At 52.2% G+C, this 23,107-nt stretch overlaps 1 protein-coding gene across 1 annotated transcript; it reads left to right on the top strand.

The window, feature by feature from the left end:
- Positions 1-3,615: 3,615 nt before the first annotated feature.
- Col6a1 (collagen type VI alpha 1 chain) lies at positions 3,616-21,417 on the top strand. Its single transcript, XM_034524474.2, has 35 exons — positions 3,616-3,836; positions 4,594-4,723; positions 6,033-6,233; positions 7,688-7,847; positions 8,180-8,308; positions 8,476-8,496; positions 8,643-8,663; positions 8,744-8,788; positions 10,067-10,120; positions 10,556-10,600; positions 10,720-10,746; positions 11,204-11,230; positions 11,329-11,373; positions 11,659-11,712; positions 11,915-11,977; positions 12,345-12,407; positions 12,498-12,551; positions 12,648-12,683; positions 13,026-13,088; positions 13,484-13,546; positions 14,611-14,673; positions 14,856-14,918; positions 15,206-15,256; positions 15,465-15,500; positions 15,747-15,809; positions 15,992-16,057; positions 16,274-16,309; positions 16,775-16,811; positions 17,121-17,129; positions 17,587-17,720; positions 18,776-18,885; positions 18,994-19,177; positions 19,292-19,469; positions 20,071-20,100; positions 20,269-21,417. The coding sequence occupies exons 1-35, from the start codon at positions 3,743-3,745 to the stop codon at positions 20,889-20,891; spliced, it is 3,078 nt and encodes a 1,025-aa protein (XP_034380365.1). The 5' UTR covers positions 3,616-3,742; the 3' UTR covers positions 20,892-21,417.
- Positions 21,418-23,107: the final 1,690 nt, after the last annotated feature.

Here is a 23,107-nt window from a genome sequence, read left to right as displayed (position 1 = left end):
AGACTCCATCAGAGTGGGTAACTGTGAGACATGGGCCAAAACCTTGGCACTGCTGTTAAAATGTGCCATTAAAACCAGAAACTCAGTGTGAGACCACGAGCCCAGCCCTCTACTCAAGGGAACTCTGTTCCCAGGCTACAGTGCCCCCCCAATCATAAAGCACCGGGGATTTGAACTACAGCCTTCAAGACTCAAAGCACTCAAGACCTTATCCCTGGGCCACATGTTCTGCACTCTGAACTAACACAGCCCGGTACTGTCAGCTGCTGGATGAAATGGGTTACAGCCCAATTGGCACAGCTGTGGGGGTCCTTGCTGTCCACCACTGTGGGTGGGCACTGAGAGACAGCAGAATATGAAACCCTGAGTGACATGGTCATCACCTACTGGGACTATATAGGAGACTATATAGGGGTCTCCTTTATAGGTAGACCTTCTCTGAGACCTGTGGGGCTCAGGGACAGTGGACCCTCACCAATGGGGGCCACCAGGGCACCCAGGCTCGAGGCCAGAGTGGGGGTTACTGCCTACACCTCTCTTATCTGTAGTCTTCTTCCCTGGAGGCCCCATTATCCCTTCCTGGTAGGAGACTCATGTATGTATGTATGTATGTATGTATGTATGTATGTATACATGTGTGCATGCCTGGGTAGGCAGCCACCACAGAGGCAGGGACTTGCCACCCATCGTTCAAGACTTACCTGAACCTTCTGCAGTTGTTAGAGAAAAAGCAGATGTGGGTTTTTTTGTCTTTGAGTTTTCTAAAATGTTTCAATGTAAGACACAACAATCTTTGCCATGTTTGTGCCATATGATATTTGGGGCTGCATACACAGAGCAGAATTTGAATGAGGCAACACACCCCTACCTTCCCAAAGCAGGCTTTAAAACATTTTTTTTTCTTCCTCCAAGGGTTGGAAGAAGAGATGCTTTTAAAAGAGGCCATGAGCTGCAAGGGTTGCTTATCTGCAGCCAGAGGGGGCGCTGTTGTTCCACGGAGAACGGACTGCTCTCCCCTTCCTCCTGACCACGCCCAGGATTCCGGAGCCTCCAGGGCTACCTAAGGGCTGACAAAGGCAGTCAAGGCCTTTGTGGGTTTTCATTCTTTTTCACAGTTTCTACTCACTTTTTCAGGTGTGTAAAAAGCCTGACCTGCCCCGCCTCCACCCCATTACAGAGGAGCTGGGATAGGCAAGAGTCCCTTGGGCTCCAGCCTGTGCGCCTCTGTCCTCCGACTTGACCCCTCCCGCCTAGCAGGCTTGTGCCTGTCTCTCCGCTGCTGCCCACGTGATTCCCTGACCCTAACCATGCTGCCTGAGTGCTTGAGATCCGGCAAAGCCTCTGGAGCTTGGTTTGGAACTTCGGGTCAAAGGGTCACTTAGCCCCGCGTCCCCCAAGGACTGTTCATTAGTCTGCAAGGAAAGAGAGAACCTCAGGTCACGGACAGATGTGGGCTTGCTGCCACTCTGCCCCTTTTGGACACGCCCACAGGAGAATTTAGGCATCTACACTTAGACGGGAAAGATTCTCAGGACACTTGGGACTCTACACTTTTCCAGCCTTAATCTTCCGGTTGGCTACACCGTAGGGCAGCTTTCTCTCAGCACCAAAGTCCAGGTTGGCTCAGAGGCACTCTGTCTAGGAGGGATAGGTGCCAAAGCCATCGGCAGCTTGGGCGAGATTTGAGTCAGGCGTGAATAGCAAGATAACCTGAGTAGCCTCAGCGGGACCCTAAAGCGATTCTGAGGGGAGAGGGGAGAGACAGAGAGACACAAAAAGGCAAAGAGAGGAATGGGGTGGGGGTGGTGGGTGGGATGGGGGGAGACTGAAGGAACAGCGGTGTTGTGAGCGGGAAGACAGTGTGTGCTGTAGTAAGTAGCAGCAACGACGGGGAGACTGGGATTCTCCAGTACTTGCTGTGTTTTCTCTCCATCATGGCTTTCCTGTCTACACACAGACAACCGGAAGAAAGGAAAAGCAGGTGACATAAGGGCCACTGGGGTAGAGATGTATGCCACTGAGGCCTACAGAGCACTAGCCCCTGTTCCCTCTGTGTAAAGGTCATGACCTGGCACCAGACCAGCTATAAAAGGACGAATACAGCAGTGTAACAGGTCTGCCCAAGTTCGTTGGTATGAATCCCCCCAGGCCACAGCCAACCGCTCTACCTGGGCTGTACCTCCCATTCTGAGGTTGCTTCTCCTGGATCATCTCATCCCATCATACCCATCCTGGGGAATATAGGCTAAGTGAAGCAGGGTAGTGGTCCAGTGTCAGCCACTGGCATGTAGCCTGCTAGGGGTTAGCAGACTAAAGCACTGGTGTTGTATATTTTCCTGACCATCCTTTATTCATCACCCCCAAGACCCATCAGACCTGCGGACAGAACACGGCTCTGAAACCAACCATGAGACCTCTATGACTGTCACTGTATGATACTATGCGTCTGCTGAACAACAGGTCCCTGCTCTCTCTGGTCCAGAAGAGCACATCCGTGAGAGCCCAGCATGGCAATCAGCATGGCTGCCAGTGTCTGTCCGTGTGTCCATCAGGCTATCCATTGGTACAGACACACCAGGCCCTGGCCTGAAGGGTTTGAGCTGTCTTTATCATGCAGTGGGGGCAGGGTGGGGCAGACAGGAGATCACTGCCAGGAAGAACATGTGTCCACCATGGTGACATATTCTGTAGGACAGGCTGAGGAGGACAAAGGAAACAATCTCATGGAGTCCTGGGATTCGCTGTCACTGTTGGTTTTCTTTAAAGACTTTTATTATTTGTAACCAGTGCTCAAATTTGTAACCAAGTTTTTGTATTATAACGACTACACTATTCTTTTGGAATCTTCTCTGGGCAAGGATGGCTCCTGCTTTATCTGGAGCCCAGACATTATCAACACACACAGATACACACAGACACACAGACACACATACACACACAGAGAGAGAGAGAGAGAGAGAGAGAGACAGACAGACAGACAGACAGACAGAGGCAGACAGACAGACAGACAGAGACAGAGAGACAGAGACAGACAGAGAGACAGAGAGAGACAGAGAGAGACAGAGAAACAGAGAGAGACAGAGACAGAGACAGAGAGACAGAGAGACTCTTATACATCCATATGGTTAGTGTTGACAACTTGGTTTCCCATAATAAAGATCAAAAGATCAAATATCTTTTGCAAGCTAAGTATTTAATTAAACCAAAGCAAAGGCTACACAAAAATCTCCAGCGCCCGAGAAAGCCACGTCTGTGGCTCACACCAGAAAACTGGGCTGCACGGTCCCAAGGCGGTATTTGGAATGAAACAAACAGAAATATTTCCTGAAACTTCTTTTGGGAATCACACAGTTTGTTCACACTATATTTTATTCTACGTTACACGGGACAGTTGACTTCGAGCGGGCAAACATCCCCCACACACGGTGACAACAGGAAGTCCACAGCCCAGGAGTGTCTTGGCTCCTTGTACCCTAGAGGAGAGGGGCTTTTTCTCTTCAAGGTTCCAGAGACCCGATGCTGATGCAGTGACTCACTCGGCTCTGAGGCCCTCCCCTTCCTCTCCCCCTCCTCTCCTGGTCCCTCCCCCTCTTTGCACCTCCCTCCCTCCACCCTCTCCGGCTCTCTCCACAGCCCTGGGCTCTAACTGCAGCAAACAGAGACAACTTCTCACTCTGCCTTCACCAGCGCCCACCCTGACCCTGGCCCGCATTTGACTGTGATTCGCAGGCCAGCCAGAAACATGAGGCTGGCCTACGCTCTGCTGCCCCTGCTGCTACAGGCCTGCTGGGTGGCTGCACAGGACATCCAGGGCTCCAAAGCAATTGCCTTCCAAGGTGAGTGACCTGGCTGTGCTTCCCGTGTGCTGTGTTTAGCTGCCTGAAGGCCTGGACGTATATGGGTTCAATGCCCCACAAGGTATACGGTCCCTTGTCCCCCTTTGTCTTAATCTTGTGGAGAGTCTCTGAGAAGAGGGCTTGTCCCTTGTCCAAGCCTGCATTCTATTTATTTCCCGTCTTGAAGAAGCTGCTATAACACACGACTCCCAGCTGAAAGGCCCCAGAGTCCTGTCACCCCAAATCTTGCCATGCTAGGGAGATGACAGGTTGGTAAACTCCAGAGGGATCGACCAGCGAGGGGAGCCTGTGGCCATCACTCCGTGTTCACTCTCTGTCTTGAATGACTGTATAGGTCCCAGAACTGATATTCTGTCTTTGCTTGATGGTAGCCTGTCTCTTCAGAGGAGGCCATAGATCTGGTGGCTTTGAGTTGAATCTGAGACTATAAGGAGAAATAGTCCAGTTGTCTCAGGTGGCTCCTGCTCTCTATAACTGGCCAAAGCCACTGTAACTGAGCAAGGCTCTGTCCTAGGACAGGACACCCTGAGACTTAGCTATCACCCAGACCCTGCTGGGTGTTGCCTGCCAGGCAGGTGAGGGGCTGGGGCTGCCTCAATCACCTGCTCGGAGCTCTGCTGGTAAGGATAGATGGGGCCTGTCCAGGAAGCCCCTGGCCAGTATGGGGGATATGTGAAGGGGCCTAGTGCTCCCAGCGGGGCTCAGAGCACAGCTCACGGGACCTTCTCTGGCTCAGACTGCCCTGTGGATCTATTCTTCGTGCTGGATACCTCGGAGAGTGTGGCTTTGAGACTGAAACCTTATGGGGCCCTGGTGGACAAGGTGAAATCCTTCACCAAGCGTTTCATCGACAACCTGAGAGACAGGTAGAGTGAGCTTGCCTTGGCCTGTCCTGTAGCTCTGTGGTCCTGGGGTTGGGGAGGATTGGACCTGCATGTAGGGTTGAGCCTTAACTCCGTTATTTTAGAAGCTGCCTAGAGTTTTTTCATTTCAGGCCTCTGCAGCTCAGTGAGACAGAAGGGAGGCTGAGTTGGGTGGGAGATGGAACAGCGGGGAGGAAGTCACCTTGCCAACAGGACTAAGACAGTTCTGAGTATACAGATATGGGGTCTCTACACTCCAAACACAGACAGGGGTTTGGGGAGTCGGCCAAATGTGTAGCTATGCCTGGTGCACAGAGTTCTGCATGCAGCTGGATCCCACCTACCCACATGGGCATTAAAGTAACCTAAGTCCTGGGCGGAACATCCCCAGTGTCTTCATCACAGGAGCTGGGAGGAGGGAACTGTGGGATATGTAGCATGCTTCATTCACTCTCTTCCTCCCTCCCACTCAACGGGGGCACTGAGAACAGAGGGTGTGGCCGGGGGAGGGCAGGCCCTGAGGAAGGATGTAGATTGTGAGTCTCCTCCTCTAGCAGGGTCCCGAGGACAGCAGCCAGTCACTGTCAGGGCAGGAATTCAGCCTGTACAGGCCTCAACCCTGCTAACTACCCATCCAGGGGCCGGGCTGTCCCCATGGAGACAGTGGGCTCCGGCAGATTGTAGCGAACCGTCTACCCCCAAGGCTGTCACCTCAGAGACCTGAATTTAGCGGAAACGTCTGAGGTTGTAGGAAGGAAAAAGGAGAGCTAAGTGAAGATGGCAGCGGGTGTCCTCCGTCCCTTAGCTTTCGGTGTCTCAAGATCCCACCTGTGAAAGGCTGTGGAACCATATACACTTCTATTAGCTTCACCACAGGGGCCTTGGTCACTCTGTCTCTTGAAAAACCCACGTGGGCCACCATGGCAGACCCTGGAGAGGTGTGGGGCCAGATGCTACAGAGCAGGGTAGAGACAACTCGGACCCACTTCAGAAAGCCCATGTCCTAGTTAAAATTGCCCTGTGCCCGTCTCTAGTCTCACCTAGCCTTCTGCAGTCCTGGGGTCACCTTTACAGCTCAGTTGAGACTCGGGTTGGTTTGTACGGCCATACCCATTGTGTGGCCCCAGGACGGGGACCACCCCTTTCAGTCTCAGGACCCTGAGCCACCTGTTTATCTGTGAGATGGGGACACAGTAGTACCCTTGGGCGGTGGGACAGCAAGTTCTTTCATGAAGGTCAAGGTTTGCATGTCCTTGAGGCGGGGGAGGGTCTCTCTGGGTTCCTCTCACCTCATTTCACCTACGACTCACAGGTACTACCGGTGTGACCGCAACCTGGTGTGGAACGCCGGAGCGCTGCACTACAGTGACGAGGTGGAGATTATCCGAGGGCTCACGCGCATGCCCAGTGGCCGCGATGAGCTCAAGGCCAGCGTGGATGCGGTCAAGTACTTCGGGAAAGGCACCTATACCGACTGTGCCATTAAGAAGGGGCTGGAGGAGCTACTCATAGGGTGAGTGGAGCAGGGCTGATAACAGTGGCTAAATCCGGACCCTTCGTGTCTATGAGCCGGGACAGTCTAAGGTGGCTCTACCCGCAGGCCTTTTCAACCTGTGTACTACAGGGCCTCCTTGGCCCGTTTTCATGGCCAGGTGAACTTCCAGCAGGATAGGCTGCCTGTTACCCATCAAGCACTGAGCTGATGGCTAAAGACTTTGTCTCAGGGAGTGATGCGCCAGTAGCCACAAACCTCTCAGCAGGGACCACAGCCTCCCCCCCCCCCCATCTCCACCCATTCATTCATGTGTCTATCCACTGTCTCCTCAACTGGTGAACTAAATGGCTCTAGTCATCGCCCAGGGGTAGCAGAGATAGAGAAGCAGAGAGAGACCATAGCAGATACGGAGAGAGACACCAGTTATTGCAGTACACCCTGGGATCACACAGCTGAAGTCCTTTAGCAGGCATGGGGTTGGGTGTTGGGGGTGGGGCTTCTATCTCACTTGCTCTCCTGCGTGGGTCTAAGGATCTTTCCTCACATGGCTTCCCACAATGCCCCAGGTATTGAGCTGATGGGCAAGAGGTGTCTATAACTCTGGGCTCACAGGGTCCCCATGCCCAGTGTGGTAGGCACAGGCTACATATTTGTCCAGCCTCCCTCAGCATCAGCTGCCCAGTGCAGCCAGCACAGGGGAGCAATCCCTGCCTCCTCACGACTCCCCAACTTCTGTGGCTTCGCTGACTCTCCAGCGTTAGGAGACTGCCGGGCTGAACTCAGGCCCGAGGTTCGTTTAGCGCGTCCACCTCAACACCCATATGTGGTGACTTTGCATGGGATGGCCAGGCCCTATCTGTCATCTCGTGTGACTTTATGAGGCGAGAAGGCTGGTGGCTGGGTTAGGGGGGTCTAGGAATTCAGAGCATGGCCACCTTGTGCAGTCCACAGAATAAACTTGAAGGCAGGTTTTCTAGAATACACGTGGTATGGCTCCCAGCATGTGTGAAAGACCTCACGTCTGTGTGGGCCCCTGCTTCACTCTGAACTATTCCTCAAGGAGGCCCACTGCACTTTTTAGGGTGAAACAATCAAAGACTGTGAGTCTCCTCAACTCTGACACCGATTACTTTCCTCAGGACCACCCCAGTAGCCTAGGGTCACCCCTGGGCCTCTTGTTCTCAGAGATTTGGGGTTCAAGGCATCTTGACAGGATGCCCATTTAGGGTGTGCAAGCTGAGGACAGGTGTCTTTCATGAAAGCGTGCATCTCGAAGTGATTTTTGCAGACATGTAACCCCACGAGACCGGATACTTTATAATTGTGATCAATGCTAAAAACATGGTCCCTGTGTGACAGGGGCCAGCATGTCCAGAGCTGCCTGAGGTCCTGGGCCTCAGCTCTGAGGGTCTCAGCTCTGGTTCCTGGGCTCTGAGCCCTGGATAGGATCCTCACACTGCCCACCTCTCCAGGGGCTCCCACCTGAAGGAGAACAAGTATTTGATCGTGGTGACTGACGGGCATCCTCTTGAGGGCTACAAGGAACCATGTGGGGGTCTGGAAGATGCAGTGAATGAGGCCAAACACCTGGGCATCAAGGTCTTTTCAGTGGCTATCACACCTGACCACCTGGTAAGAGTCTCTCCTCCCCTTATACCAAACACACAAGATGGAGGGCCTCTGGCCTCCTGGGCCTCAGAGTCACTGGCTTCCTGGGCCCCTCTCTTCTGCCACTGTTTGGGTACACACAGTCTGTTTCAAGGCCTCCCACCTGCTAGGTCACTGGTCTGACCCTTGGGGTGAAGACTCCCCAGTAGATAGTCCTAGCCTTTCAAAGGGCTGACTCCACTCCACTGAGGAGTGTGGGTATCCCTGTGTGGGTTCTGCTACCACGACCCAGTTCACAGTGGCACACAGCCTTGTGGAGGTGGCTCGTTCATGCTCTCCTTCCCTGCACTCCTCAGGAGCCACGTTTAAGTATCATCGCCACAGATCACACGTACCGACGCAATTTCACCGCGGCTGACTGGGGGCAGAGCCGTGATGCCGAAGAGGTCATCAGCCAGACCATTGACACCATTGTGGACATGATTGTGAGCATGGACATCTTCGGGGTCAGGGGTCAGAGGTTGGGGGTCAGGGGTCAGGGGCTGGGGGTCAGAGGTCGGGGGTCAGGAGTCAGGGATTAGGGGTCAGAGGTAGGGGGAAGAAGGGCTGTGCCCACAGGAGAGAGTAACTCGTTCTTTCATTTTCATTTCAGAAAAATAACGTGGAGCAAGTGGTAAGTGCTTCCCTCTGAGACCTGAGAGTCAGGGCCTGGGTCTTACGTGGGTCCTAGCTCTAGCCCGCTGTTGGAGTTGTGTGTCCTAGGGCTCTTCCCTCTCCCTGTATGGTCTCTGACTGATCTCTTGTCTCTTTCTTCCACAGTGCTGTACTTTTGAGTGCCAGGTAAGTGTAGCCCACCCTCTCTGCTGGCCCTGGGACCTCTGTCTAAGATCTAGGGTTAATAAGGTCTCTGTTTCCTTCAGGCTGCCAGAGGACCTCCAGGGCCCCGAGGTGACCCTGGGTATGAGGTGAGTTGTCCAACAGAAGTATTTTAATATAGGTAGAAGCAGTGAATTAACCCACGGCTGTATTTCTTTACCTTATGTGAATCCCCATAACCTCACAGAGAAACCAAGACTTATTTCAAGCCACACCTCAATACCTGGGCAGTTAAAGGATGTATGTTAACCTCTTAAGCTAATCTGGTGACCTCCCAGCCATGATCCCAATACACTTGCTTCTAATTCTTGGTCTGGCTCTTTGGGCTTCTGGTGTGTTTCCATGACCTTCTCTCTGGACCCCTCCCTCGTGGCTCTAACCTCCCTTCATCCTCGTGACCCATCAGACTCTCCCTTCCTCTCTATCTCCTCCCCCTGGCTGGTGGAAATCCCACCCTATTCTCTCTTCTGCCTAGCGACTGGGTGATCTGCATTTATTGACAAGGCCAAGAATAAATAAAAGTAAGAACTGTTTATACAAACTTGAGACGAGAGATTCTTGACCTACGCTTTGTAAGGCTGGAATGAAACAAGAGATGAGGGCAGAGAAATGGGAATTTAAACAACACAAGGATGATAACCTGTACACTGTACACACAAACATGCATTTATTCAGCGGTTGAGATAGCCTTGTACTTGTTGGGATGAGCCACAGTGGAAACCATAGTTCTGTGCCTACTTCCTTGGGCACCTGGTACACTCAACACTGGCTGTTAGCTGCCTTTATCCAGGGAGAAAGTCCCGGCTTAATGTGAGTTTGGTGTGTGGGAGTTGGGGTTGTGGTCCAGAAGGTTGCCTGCAGACTTAAGTGTTAACTCAGCATCTGCTTGACTCTTCTGGTGGAGCTGGGAATGAAACTGGGGCTCGCAGCATGACTCACGTGGGACAAATCTGAACGCCGAGGGAGACGCTCAGTGTTGGTCCCTAAAGAAGGTCAGGTCTAGAATGGTTCTCCCACCACACGGCCATCATCCACAGAGCTGCGCTATGGCCCTCCCTGGAGTTTCTGTGATGGGTCTTCTGCTCCTCTGGGCCTGAGGCATCAAATCAGCTCAGCCTTGAGCATCTGTGGGCAGAGGTACAGCTCTGGGTTCAAATGCATCCAGGCTGACACAGTGTGAGGACCCTGGTGGGTAAGACTCCCAGATGCCAGGCAGGCCCAGGACCACGGCCAGGACGACTCTGGAGCCTGGATGGAATTGCTCTGAAGATCCTTTTCATGCAAAAGGGGTCTTGCCCCACTTTCCAGAGCAGATGGCCGTGGCTCCTGACCTGGCCTCCCCTGAGCTGGTCTCCTCTGCTTTCCAGGGGGAACGAGGAAAGCCGGGTCTTCCAGGAGAGAAGGGAGAAGCTGGAGATCCTGTAAGTATTGGTTACTGTCTGCATGCGGATGGGGACAGAGGCGGAGAAGCCTGAGGCTGGGCATCTGAGCTGTAGAAACTTCCAGAACCTTAATTCTGAGCACAGAGACCACACAGCCTATCTTTTGTTGGGGGAAGAAAAGTGCCCGAGGGGTCAGGCCAACCAAATCCCAGGGCCTCTGCTTTCAATCATGACAAGTCTCCTGGCAATTACCTCTCTCTTCTAGCCCTCCTCAGGGTGGCCTGGCTCCCTTCCCTCTCCTCTGGGGTGCTGTGCATACCCTCTCCTCCCTCCTGGGTGTGCTGGGTTCCTTCCTGACCTTCAGGGACCTCACAGCTGGTCACTTGAGGATTCTATGTGGGTCTAGCTGTAGCAAGAAATGAAGTGGGCTGAGTGCTATCCAGAGATGTCTGACTATCTCCTGTTCTGTTCCAGGGACGACCTGGAGATCTTGGACCAGTCGGGTACCAGGGTATGAAGGTAGGTGTCCTTAATGTCCAATGGCCTCTCTTGGGTGGGGTGGATTAGGGTTTGGAAGCAGGGTACAAGCTGCCGTGTACAACAATAATGGATCTCTTCCTTTTCTGTTCGGCTCATAGGGTGAAAAGGGAAGCCGTGGAGAGAAGGTAAGTAAGGGCCAGCTTCCGGGTGTGTTCCTCTGGGTACACAGAGTTATCTTGATTGATTAGCATCAGGGGAGGCAGCTGGTATTTCTGTCAGAGGGGAGCATGGGAAATAGAGCCTCCTGGCTCTCGGTATGCCTCTGGGGGAATGTGGCTGGTCTTTACAGACAGACCCCATGATTTCTGCTACCACCACAGGCCACCTGGGTCAGAGAGAATGGGAGTTGGGGGAGGGGGTGTCATGATGCCTTGGTGGACAGTTCCTGGAGACCCTTAGAACACAGACCCTGTTGTCTTCCCTTCCCATTCTGCCCTGTGTCCCTGTTCTCTCTGTCTGGTGTCCCTGGACTCCACTTCCCCGCTCTCTTGGGTTGGTGGGATGGTGTCACCATCCCACCTGATGGGAGAATGGAGGTGCAGTGGGAGCTGCCCTCTGACCCTCTTCTTCCTGTTTCCACAGGGTTCCAGAGGACCAAAAGGTTACAAGGTGAGTGTGGACAAGCCGAGGACGTAGATGCTGTCCATGGGCTGGTGCTAGTGACATCTGACTTCTGTTTAACCTTCTTTTGTCTCCGTGTCTCACAGGGTGAGAAAGGCAAGCGTGGCATCGACGGGGTAGACGGCATGAAGGTAATCCTGAGGCGGGGGTGTGTGGGAGGGGGGTGTGCTGCCTAAGATGGGAGGTAGACAAAACCAGGGGCTGCTCCAAGTGTGGGTGCAGTTCCCATAGAGGAATTTCTCGGGAAACTTGGAGATGAGTCAGGTGATGTTTCCTGCCAAAACCCAGGTCCTAGTAAATCCCGAGCAATCCACTTATTTTCAGAGGGCTCCTGACTTTCTTAGGAGGGGCACGGATGAATAAAACTCTAGTCTCCACTCAACCATTCCAATCTTGACGTTTCCTTCTCCTTCCAGGGGGAGACGGGGTACCCAGGACTACCAGGCTGCAAGGGCTCGCCAGGATTTGATGTAAGTCATTTCCTCTACCCCTATAACTTAGAATGATGGATTCTTAGGAACTTGGTCCAACCCTTGCTATGCTGGCTTCTCCCAACAGCTGAGCTGTTATGTGGAGTCATTTGATTCATTTGCGTGGTCTGAGGATGGCCGCTTGTCTGGGGCCCACGGGGATCTCGGCTAGCTCTAACTTATATTTCCATCTTTTCACCAGGGCATTCAAGGACCCCCGGGGCCCAAGGGTGATGCTGGTGCCTTTGGGATGAAGGGAGAAAAGGTGAGTGGCAGGCAGCTCCAGAGAACGGAGACTTTGATATCTACCAAGTCCTGGGTCAAGCATTCCTCCCGGGACCCACAGTGTGAGGAACAAGCCTGACTCAGAGCAGCGCAGCCATAAAGACTCAAATGGCAGCCTCAAGTTTGCCATTCACTATCCAAACATCTCAGGTCTGGACCAGAGGAGGTTTGAGGCTGAGATGGTCTAGCGTGTGCTATGCAGCTGTGGGTGACTTAGAGGCTCCTGGGAGGTCAGAACTCTTCCAGAGTTGGTTGGGGTAGCCCGAGGTTAGGCTAAGAAGAGTATGGTCACTAAGCCAAGATGTGGCTTTCACTTGTATGGATCCATGACCTCTGATCTTCCCCAGGGTGAAGCTGGAGCAGACGGTGAGGCTGGGAGACCAGGGAGCTCAGGGCCACCTGGAGATGAGGTAAGATGTGGTGGGCATGAGGCGGGATGGGATGGGATTGGCCTCATGGACACTGGGGCTTGTGGTCATTCCCAACTTGTCCTCCTCCAGGGTGATCCAGGAGAGCCTGGTCCCCCCGGAGAAAAAGGAGAGGCCGGTGATGAGGTGAGCCTTATCCTTCTTCTCCAGCCTTCATCTTCACGTGCAGACTGAGTGCAGGCTAGTGCACTAACTAACATGTGCTATTCTTCCTTGTCCCAGGGAAATGCTGGCCCAGATGGTGCCCCTGGAGAGAGGGTGAGTCGGCTGGATGGTTACTGTCACTACTGTCTTCACCATCCACAGAAAAGGCTTGTGCAGCGTGGCCTGGGCCTGGTCTCAGTCCTTAGCGCATGCCCTGGCTAGGTGGGAAGCCAGACGCCAGGCGTCGTAGACTTCACCTTGTGTGCTGGCCTTTGGGTCACTTGGGTGTCTGTGGAGGTAGATGGCCTGAGGAACACAGAGGCCCATCCCTGGACTGGTCTCACATGACCACAGAGACAGTGCTGAGATCATCGGGCCTAACTCTCAAGCTTCTTCCACTCACCCTTTCCTAACAGTGGAACGCAGGCGGCCTCAAGTCCGTTTCTCTTCACACAGGGCGGCGCTGGTGAAAGGGGACCTCGGGGGACCCCTGGTGTGAGGGGCCCAAGGGGAGACCCGGTGAGTCATGCCTGGGGGCTGTCTAGGGGGAACGCTGAGGCCAGACAGAGTTGAACATAGATCCACAGGGCCAGGCATGCTGACTTATTGGTGTCTATGCCTCTGCTCTCCTGTTTTCCTCTGGAGGGCTGGAACTGCCAGGGCTCTGGCAGGGAATCTAACATAGGGCATTGACCCAAATCCTGTCAGACACTTGCTCATTAGTGGGCCCATCTGGAGAAGGAGAAGTTGCAGGTAGGGCCAGCCTTGGTCTCTAGTTTTGAGTCCAACAGACCCAGGCAACCCTCATCAGAGTGCCTCAATTGCTCGCCACCCAGACAGTGGCTCTCCCTAGAGCAAACTGCCGGTGGCCATGTGGCCTCTACCTCAACACTCATCGGCTCATTTCTCCCCAGGGTGAAGCTGGACCACAAGGGGACCAAGGAAGAGAGGGCCCTGTCGGCATCCCTGGAGATTCGGTAGGAAACCCGCTATATTGTGGGGAACTGTGACGCCTAACTAATCCAAGAGCCTCATTCGGATCTTCAGAAGGAAGTGTTCCCAGTGGCTCAGCATGGGGGAGGGAGGACCCTCCTACAGATATGTGTCCCTGCAGACACATAGTGTCCATGCTAGCCTGGTTTGGCTGGGTATGGATGTGTGTCAGTGCTCAGCGTGAAGCCAAGAAATGTGCTGGAGGCTGTGGGACACAGACACTTGCAGCCTCTATATCATAATCTCAGAGCTCTGGCCTTGAGCTGATATGTTCACAGGGCCTGGTACCATGGGAGTGAGAGGTATTAGAGGCCTGGCTATAACAGCGGGGGAGGGGGACGACTATGTCATATGTCAATAAGGACTGATATAAGTTCCTAGGCTATGTAGGATGGAGGTGAGCTCTTTGCATCCTCAGGAGACACAGCTACGAGGCTGGCTCCAGTAAGTTTGGGAGAATTAGCAAGCATAAGATTCCAGCATTTAAGGGTATGAGTAAGACCTTCCAGAGCTTCCGTGTTCAGGGAGCCTGGGCCCGTACAACCAGTCTCAGTCCAGAGACACTTGGGTCTTCAGGTCACCAGGCCAGGTATGACCCCCTCTCAGAGCCATCGGGAGGGAACGACACAGGGACAGACATAGCTTGAGTCTGGAGTTATCCTTGCTCGTGTCTAGTAAGAAAGGGGCAGAAGTCTTGGTGAGAGAACCCACTTCATATGGAAGTCCCACCAGGGCTAAAGGTACTTCCCAGGCCAGTACAGCTGTTAAGGTCCCCTGAACAAAACGGACACCCACATACCCTGGCATCTAAAGGCTCCTGCGTGGATACGAGAAAGACATGCAGGGAGCCCAGACTGACTAAACCCCACACTGGCCACTGGCCGCACCTGTCATGAGGCTCTGAGGGTCCTCCGCCCCTGTGCCCAGGGCCCTAGATGACAATGATGGAGTCGTGGTCTGGGAGTCTCAGCTCACAGGGAAGGCAAACAGATGTGAGGTGGTGACCTGGGGGTGGTGAGCTGAACTCTCATCGTTTTTAATCTTCTAGGGTGAGGCTGGCCCCATTGGACCTAAAGGATACCGGGGTGACGAGGGTCCTCCAGGCCCTGAGGTAAGAACTTGCCCTGAGTGTTGCCCTGAGGACTACCCTAGTTCTACAGTATCTCCCATACCCCACCCCATTTCTCTATATCTGGTCTTCCCTCTCTTGCCCCAAGAGGGTCCCAGAGAAGGATACTGCAGCCCAAACTTACATTTTCTATGACCTAGCTATTACCTGTTTCTCTCTTTTAGGGCCTCAGAGGAGCCCCAGGACCTGTTGGTCCCCCCGGAGACCCAGGACTGATGGGCGAGAGGGTAAGTATTTGGGAGAACAACCCTGCTGGGCTACGGCTGTTCATCAGAGACTCCGGCAGCTGAGACTTGCCGTAACTTGCCCCTGGGAGGGGTGTTGCGGGGCATCCACAGTTGGCTCTCAAGAGTAGAGATGCCCCATCCAAGACTCTCTTGCTTAAAGGCTCAGTTCAGAGCAGACCCGGGGATGGGGGTGCTCCCTGACTGACAGGAGGAGCTCTGGGGACACAGATGTCCCCAGCCATCTTGCTACCGTCTGGCGTGATGACAGCAACTCTATCTTCTCTCAGGGTGAGGATGGACCACCAGGAAATGGCACAGAAGGTTTCCCCGGCTTCCCTGTGAGTGTCAGAGGCATGTCTACCAGGGTCTACTTTGGTATCCCCTCGGGCCAACCTGGGCATCTGGATGGGTGGGATAGGCCAAGAGCCATCAGTTAGTCTGGGCATTTGGACCTGGAATTCTGCCAACCCTGGGTCCATCCTGTGGTTCTCACTTGGCTGCCCTCTCCAATGGACCCTGGTATAACCATCCTATTTTCTTTCACAGGGGTATCCAGGCAGCAGAGGACCTCCTGGGATAAATGTGAGTATCCTACCATGCCTCTGTCAGGGCATGTATGTTCATACTGCTTACAAGCCCCCATGGGGGCCTGCACAATCAACACACTGTGAGCGCCTTCGCACAACACCAGGCAGCACGCACAAACACTTACATGTGACCCTGAGGTTGCACCACTGACTTCAGAAACACCCAGCCCATATCACACCCACCGTCTCTGCCTTCTTTACTCCCAAGGTCTCAACAACCAATGTATTTTGTCTCCTGCAGGGCACAAAGGGCTACCCTGGCCTCAAGGGGGATGAGGGTGAAGTTGGAGACCCGGGAGAGGATGTAAGTGGGGTGAGGGGAGGGGAAGAATCTGTCAAGCGTGCTAACTCTGCAGGCTTTGCTGGCTGGAACAGTAGCGCAGGGCAGGCTGGAGAAGTCCTCTGAGGGACTGGAGCGGCTGGGCTGGAGTCTGGGCAACTGATATACCTGTCTGTTCCTGCTGACCCCATTCAATTTCCTCCCAGAACAATGACATCTCACCTCGTGGAGTCAAAGGGGCAAAAGGATACCGAGGCCCAGAGGGACCCCAGGTAGGTGATGTGGCAGGAGGGCTTGGGGTTCTGTAGAAGCAAGGCAAAGACGTATAAATTAACTAGAAGCAGGAGCCAAAAGACCTAAGGGACCAGGCTTACCCCAAAAGCAATTAGGGATACTGAGGTTCCACGGAGGACATATAGTTTAAGAATCCATGGACTCATTGATCCAAGCTCCCCACTTAAAGTCTTTGTCTGCTTTTGCTCTGACAGGGACCTCCAGGACACGTGGGACCACCTGGGCCAGATGTAAGTACGGCATCTGTAAATAAGATCTTGGGGCTGACCACTATGGCCGTGAATCCTGTTAGGACTATTAATGAAAAGTGTTCACAGCTGGAGGCAGCTGGGGGGCAGCTGGGGGCAGCTGGGGGGCAGCTGGGGGCAGCTGGGAGGCACCTGGGGGCAGCTAGGGGCAGCTGGGGACAGAGGCTTGAAGCCTTGTACCCAGGCCACAGACACACATGACTACAGTTGAGTCTTGTGATGACTTCAGGGGACACAGGTAACAACTGTGGGAGACATCTGGCCATGGGGCACACATGGCAGCTATGTGTTGGCAACTGCATCATATCTTATGTTCTTAGGGTGTAAAATCAGGAACATTCTAGGCTGGGAGGAGTCCCTGGATAGATCCAACCCCCAGGGGTTCCCAGGGACCACCAGGAATGGCCTCCACCCAAGCCATGTTAACAACCTCATCTCTTTCCCTAGGAGTGTGAGATTCTGGATATCATCATGAAAATGTGCTGTAAGTATTTGGATCTCAGGTTGCCTTTAAAAAAAAAAAAAAATGAGCTAGCAAGCTCCTGTCAGCCACAGAGCCCAGCTTCTGCTCCAGAAGGGTCTCAGAGGTTGGGAGGGATAGGTGGACAGGGCCTAGGCTATACTGAGATTGGCAGGTCTCCCATACCAGGGCTGGGCTACACACCCTCTGAGATTTCAGGGACTCTGACATGCCGAGGGCCTGGCCAGAGTTGGGTGGAGTTAGGCAGAGCAGGACAGGGCACCTTGTAATCCAGAGCTGTCCTACTTAATGCCTTTTCTCCTCTCTCCCCAGCCTGCTGTGGTGAGTGATGGCTCTTCATTCTTGGGAGTTCCTGTACAGTGTTAAGTAGACCCATCCTGGCTCTGCAGCAGGCCGGCCATGCAGCAGTTATGCACCCGGCCACATGCTTTCTCACTGGCCCTTCCTTCCCAGCGAACAGTACCCTGGGATTGTTCAGGCCGATCCCTGGCCTTTCTCCCTAACGTTTCAAGTAACCATCCACGGGCTGGAGCTGGAAGCACACTTCCAGGCCTGTCTTACCCACTCTTCCACAGGATCAGAGCCAGGATGCAGGAGCAAGGGTAGCAACTGTTGGGTCTGGTCAAAGAAGGCCGACCTGACACGCCTAGCTCCCAAGGAGACATGGGAGAAGAGTCATGGTCCACAATGTGGATCCCAGGACACAGGGGCGGGACTGTGGAATACAGAGGGAAGCCCATAGAAGGGCACTAAGGGCCGGCCCATCCCCCCTCCCTAGAGTGCACGTGTGGTCCCATTGACATCCTCTTCGTGCTGGATAGCTCGGAGAGCATTGGCCTACAGAACTTTGAGATTGCCAAGGACTTCATCATCAAGGTCATTGACCGGCTGAGCAAGGATGAGCTGGTCAAAGTGAGTACAAGCCAACCTGGGGCCACACGTAGGGCCGACAGACAGCCAATCCCCTCCACCAAAGCTTCGAGGGTCATCACTGTACACACTGATTGACTGACGTATACCCTGAGCTGGTCGGACCCGTCAACAAAGCCAAACAGTTTACAGTTTATCCCTAACATCCATGGAAGAATGAATGTATACAGATACAGATACAGATATAGATAGATAGATGTGTATGTGTGTGTATGTATATATATATAATGTATATATATGGAAGATATATATGTATGTATGGTAGGGATATATATGGAAGATACATATATGTGTATATATGGAAGATACATATATGTGTACATATATGTATATATACGTACACATATATGTATGGTAGATATATATGGAAGGTGCATATATGTGCACATATATGTATATATATGCATATATGCATATATGTATATATGTATATATACACACACATATATACACATACATACATATATATGCATGTACATACATACATATAAATACATACATACATATATACACACATACATACATATATATGCATATACATACATACATATAAATACATACATACATATATACACACATACATACATATATATGCATATACATACATACATATAAATACATACATACATATATACACACATACATACATATATATGCATATACATACATACATATAAATACATACATACATATATACACACATACATACATATATATGCATGTACATACATACATATGCATATATACATACATACATGCATGCATACATACATACATATATACACACACATGTGTGTGTGTGTGTATTCTCCCACCTGGCACAGAGAATCCTGATAGTGTGTCCAGAGCTCATCCTTTAAGGACAGAACCTTGGAGGGCCATGTACACAGCATTGTGGACCTGGGGAAGTAGTTAGGGAAGGCTGTGGGTGAATGAGCATACAGGAGTCTTGGGCTTTTGGGGAGAGGCCCTTGGAAGGCTGGGATCCTAGGACATGGCGGTGTTGGACTTCAGACCCAATGGTGTCATTCCCACAGTTTGAACCAGGGCAGTCCCATGCAGGCGTGGTACAGTACAGCCACAACCAGATGCAAGAGCACGTGGACATGAGGAGCCCCAACGTCCGCAATGCCCAGGACTTCAAAGAGTAAGAGCATCCCCAAGATCTCTGCCCCATTCCTGGTCCTATAGCAGGCTGGCCCAACCAGGACCCTGACCGTGGCTTTGACCCTGGCCTGTCTGTCTTCTTGTGCAGAGCCGTCAAGAAGCTACAGTGGATGGCTGGCGGCACATTCACCGGAGAAGCGCTGCAGTACACCCGGGACCGGCTGCTCCCGCCGACCCAGAACAACCGAATTGCCCTGGTCATCACAGACGGACGCTCTGACACTCAACGGGACACAACACCTCTCAGTGTGCTCTGTGGCCCTGACATTCAGGTGGACAGCGGCATAACCCCAGCAGTGGCTGAACAGGGGCTCCTGTAAGCACGGGGGGTGTTGTTCTCCATGGGGAGGTAAAGTACAGTATCCGTGCAACCATGTCCTCCGCAGGTAGTGTCTGTGGGCATCAAGGATGTGTTTGGCTTTGTCGCGGGCTCCGACCAGCTCAACGTCATTTCCTGCCAAGGCTTATCGCAAAGTCGGCCAGGTATCTCTCTGGTGAAGGAGAACTATGCGGAACTTCTAGATGACGGCTTTCTGAAGAACATAACAGCCCAGATCTGTATAGGTGGGTGCCGGTGATCAGCAGTTGCGTGGGCAATGCCTACGTCTGTCTTAGACATGCTTCCTCAGCTTTCAGGGATGGTTTGGGCTAGAAACAGTCCTCACTATGTGGCACTTTTACCTCAAGAAAGATTGTGACCTGGCTGTGTGGCACTGTCCAGGGTGAACCCTGGCCCAGCAGAGCCACATGAGGACAGCTGTTCTTATGCTACACGCATGGGACAAGGCCCCTAACCCCAACACAGTGGGCACACTGTATGTCAGCCCTGTGATTGGTCTGACTCCATGCTGTGGACAACTTGGTGACGAGATGCATTTTGTGTCAGATTCATGATGGGGAGTTGGTTAGCAGCATGGTAGATCAGTTGACATTCAAACTACCTCTCCTCCTCTGAGACTCAGTTTCCCCTTTTTAAGAGGAGGCCAAAGGCCCGACCTTACCTTTCAGTATTTTGGAGCTAGGACCAGGAAATGGTGCTAGGACACCATCTGTTTGTCTATCTGTCTTTCGTAGGTAGCTGACCAAGGCAGAACTCAAAGTGGGCATGGTTCACAGGGTCATGGAGACATGATGACAGTCATATTCATGTGATTTCTCTTTACAGATAAGAAGTGTCCGGATTATACCTGCCCAAGTGAGTACAAGGATGGGCTGGGACAGGGTGGGGAAGGCAGGACCTGATAAGGGCCCCACAGGGGTCTGGGCACTCTCCTCTGAGGCTTGGCAGCTCTGAAAATCTGGGTACCCTCTGGCCAGTCCTATGCAGTCCACCTAGTCTCAGGCTACTCTCTCTGCTCCGCAGTCACATTCTCCTCCCCGGCTGACATCACCATCCTGCTAGACGGCTCAGCCAGTGTAGGCAGCCACAACTTCGAAACCACCAAGGTCTTCGCCAAGCGCCTCGCTGAGCGATTCCTGTCGGCAGGCAGGGTGGATCCCTCCCAGGATGTGCGGGTGGCCGTGGTACAGTATAGTGGCCAGGGCCAGCAACAGCCGGGTCGGGCGGCTCTTCAGTTCTTGCAGAACTACACAGTGCTGGCCAGCTCTGTGGACAGCATGGACTTCATCAATGATGCCACAGACGTCAACGATGCCCTGAGTTACGTAACTCGATTCTACCGGGAAAAATCATCAGGTGGCACCAAGAAGAGAGTGCTGTTGTTCTCAGATGGCAACTCACAGGGGGCCACGGCAGAGGCCATTGAGAAGGCTGTGCAGGAGGCTCAGCGTGCAGGCATTGAGATCTTTGTGGTGGTGGTGGGACCCCAGGTGAACGAGCCCCACATCCGTGTGCTCGTCACTGGCAAGACTGCAGAGTATGACGTGGCCTTTGGTGAGCGCCACCTATTCCGTGTACCAAACTACCAGGCCCTGCTTCGTGGTGTACTCTACCAGACAGTCTCCAGGAAGGTGGCACTGGGCTAGAGGGCCACACACGGCTTTGCGCATGGAGACACACTTCAACAGGTCTTCTTGCCCTTCCCACTGACCAAATAGGAATAGGAAACATGACCCAAATGTTTCCTATTTCCTGACCAGTTGGTCAACTCAACTGTCTTAAAGGGAAAGCTGAGATGCACACTCTGCTTTGTGTAAAGTCCTCTGTGGCTCACCAGAGCTCCTATCTAGATCCCACCCTTGGTTTGTACATCATGGCGGCCATCTTGCTGAACCCCCTCCCTATCTGGGCTGGATCCAGCCACCTCAGCTTCCTCCTCACCGCCCCTCACCTGTCCCTGCAATTTCTGTCTGTGTTCCATCTTCCACGCTCAAAGTGAAGCAGACCTTCCCATGAGCTCAGCTTGCTGGATTATGGCTTTTAGAAAAATTGAACACAAGAGGATTTCCAGACACAAACTTGGAGGAGATCCCTCCTCTTCATCAGGTGCTTGTCCGTGACCCACGTGGATCTTGGTCTTGGTCCTTAGTGGCTAATCCTTACACTCTGAAAGCAATGGTGCTGTCTGTCAGAGCTCTCTCTCTCCACACACACACACACACACACACACACACACAGAGGCTTAGCCTGGACAGTTCATACTCAAGTGTTCTGTCAGAACCAATCCAGAGCTTTTTTTTCCTCAAAATAGTGACTTGGCCTTTTATTTTCGAAGACTCCCTTTAGTTAGCTTTTTCATGGCTCCCCAACACTCCCATTGACCTGGTCCAAACCAGCTATCTCTGCTAATAAAGGTTTCCATTTTTCTCTGTGGCTCTTCCCTTTATCTACCCACATTACCCAACACACTTGGAAAGAGAAGCCAATGCCAGACATACCACAGGGCAGAGGAGAAGCTGCCCCGGCCCATGGACACTGCCCATCTGTTTCTGAGAGGAAGAACAAAGAGGCCTACGGGCCATCTCATATCCTGGAGCTGTTGGACTAAGGAACACAGCATCCTGCAGTGCAGAATGGAGACACTTGGGGTAATGGCTTGTCCAAACTCTAGACCCAACCAGTTCCAACCAGTTTTATCCTAGTTCCAACAAAATTCTACCGAATTAAATCAGATCCAACCAAATAAACCAGACCAAATGATATCCGATGAGATCACACCAGACCTAACCAAATACAACCCGATTAGACCATATTCAATGAGATCTGACACCAGACTCAAACAAATAGCCAGATATAAATCACATCCAACTAGATACACTGGACCAAACTGCAAACTAGACCAGATTAAATCAGACTAAACCATATCCAGCCAGATTAAAATAAACAGCACCAGATCCAACTAAAGTAAATTAGAACAAATTGGATCTAACCAGATTAAACTGGAACAAACTAGACCCAACTAGAATATGCCAGTCCAAACAGATTACATAGTCCAAACCATATCTAACCAGACCAAACCAGAACCAGATTAAACTAGAGCACACCAGATAATAACAGACCAACTTAGATCCTAACAAATTATACCAGAACCAACTAGATCCAACCATATTACACCAGACCAATCCATGTCCAAATAGATTAAACCAGATGAAGTCAGATCCAACCAGATGAAGACCAAATATACACGTGTCTACTAGATCTGGTTCTAAAAGCATTCTCCAAAAGTTCATAATGGAAGCTGAAGAAAGTGCTTGGGTAAGTTAGTAGTTACTCAGAATGAGGTGAGAGTCTACTGTGGTGCTGGCTGTGGCTTTGGCCAGGAGGTGGCCTATGGCTTCTGCAAAGTCCTCCTGCTGGGTAGGGGGCTGCAGATGCAGATCTGGCCAAGTGGTGAAGGAACAATACACCCATTAGAGTCCCCACTGCCTTGTGAGGAGAGGAAGCAAAATGGTTGGCCCGGAAGCTATGGTGTGTGGATAGGGAGTGGAGACATGCACAATAGAGTACATTACACAATTATGAAAGCCTACTTCAGGGAACAAACAAACAAAACAACAATACACACACTAGATCAATGGTTCTAAACCTGTGTTTCGAAACCCCTTTGGGGGGTCTGGAGGGGGAGGAGAGCGATCCTTTCACAGGGGTCACGGAAGACCATCAGAAACACGGATATTCACATTATAACTCATAACAGTAGCAAAATTACAGTTACAAAGTAGCAATGGAAATAGTTTTATGGTTGGGGGAGGGGCATCACGACATGGGGAATTGTGTTGAGAGGCCGCAGGGTTAGGATGAT

The sequence above is a fragment of the Arvicanthis niloticus genome, chromosome 20 (genome assembly GCF_011762505.2).
Source record: "Arvicanthis niloticus isolate mArvNil1 chromosome 20, mArvNil1.pat.X, whole genome shotgun sequence".
Classification (NCBI taxonomy): domain Eukaryota; kingdom Metazoa; phylum Chordata; class Mammalia; order Rodentia; family Muridae; genus Arvicanthis; species Arvicanthis niloticus.
The sequence above is the reverse complement of the archived record's forward strand: the minus strand, read 5'-3'. Positions and strand labels throughout refer to the sequence as shown.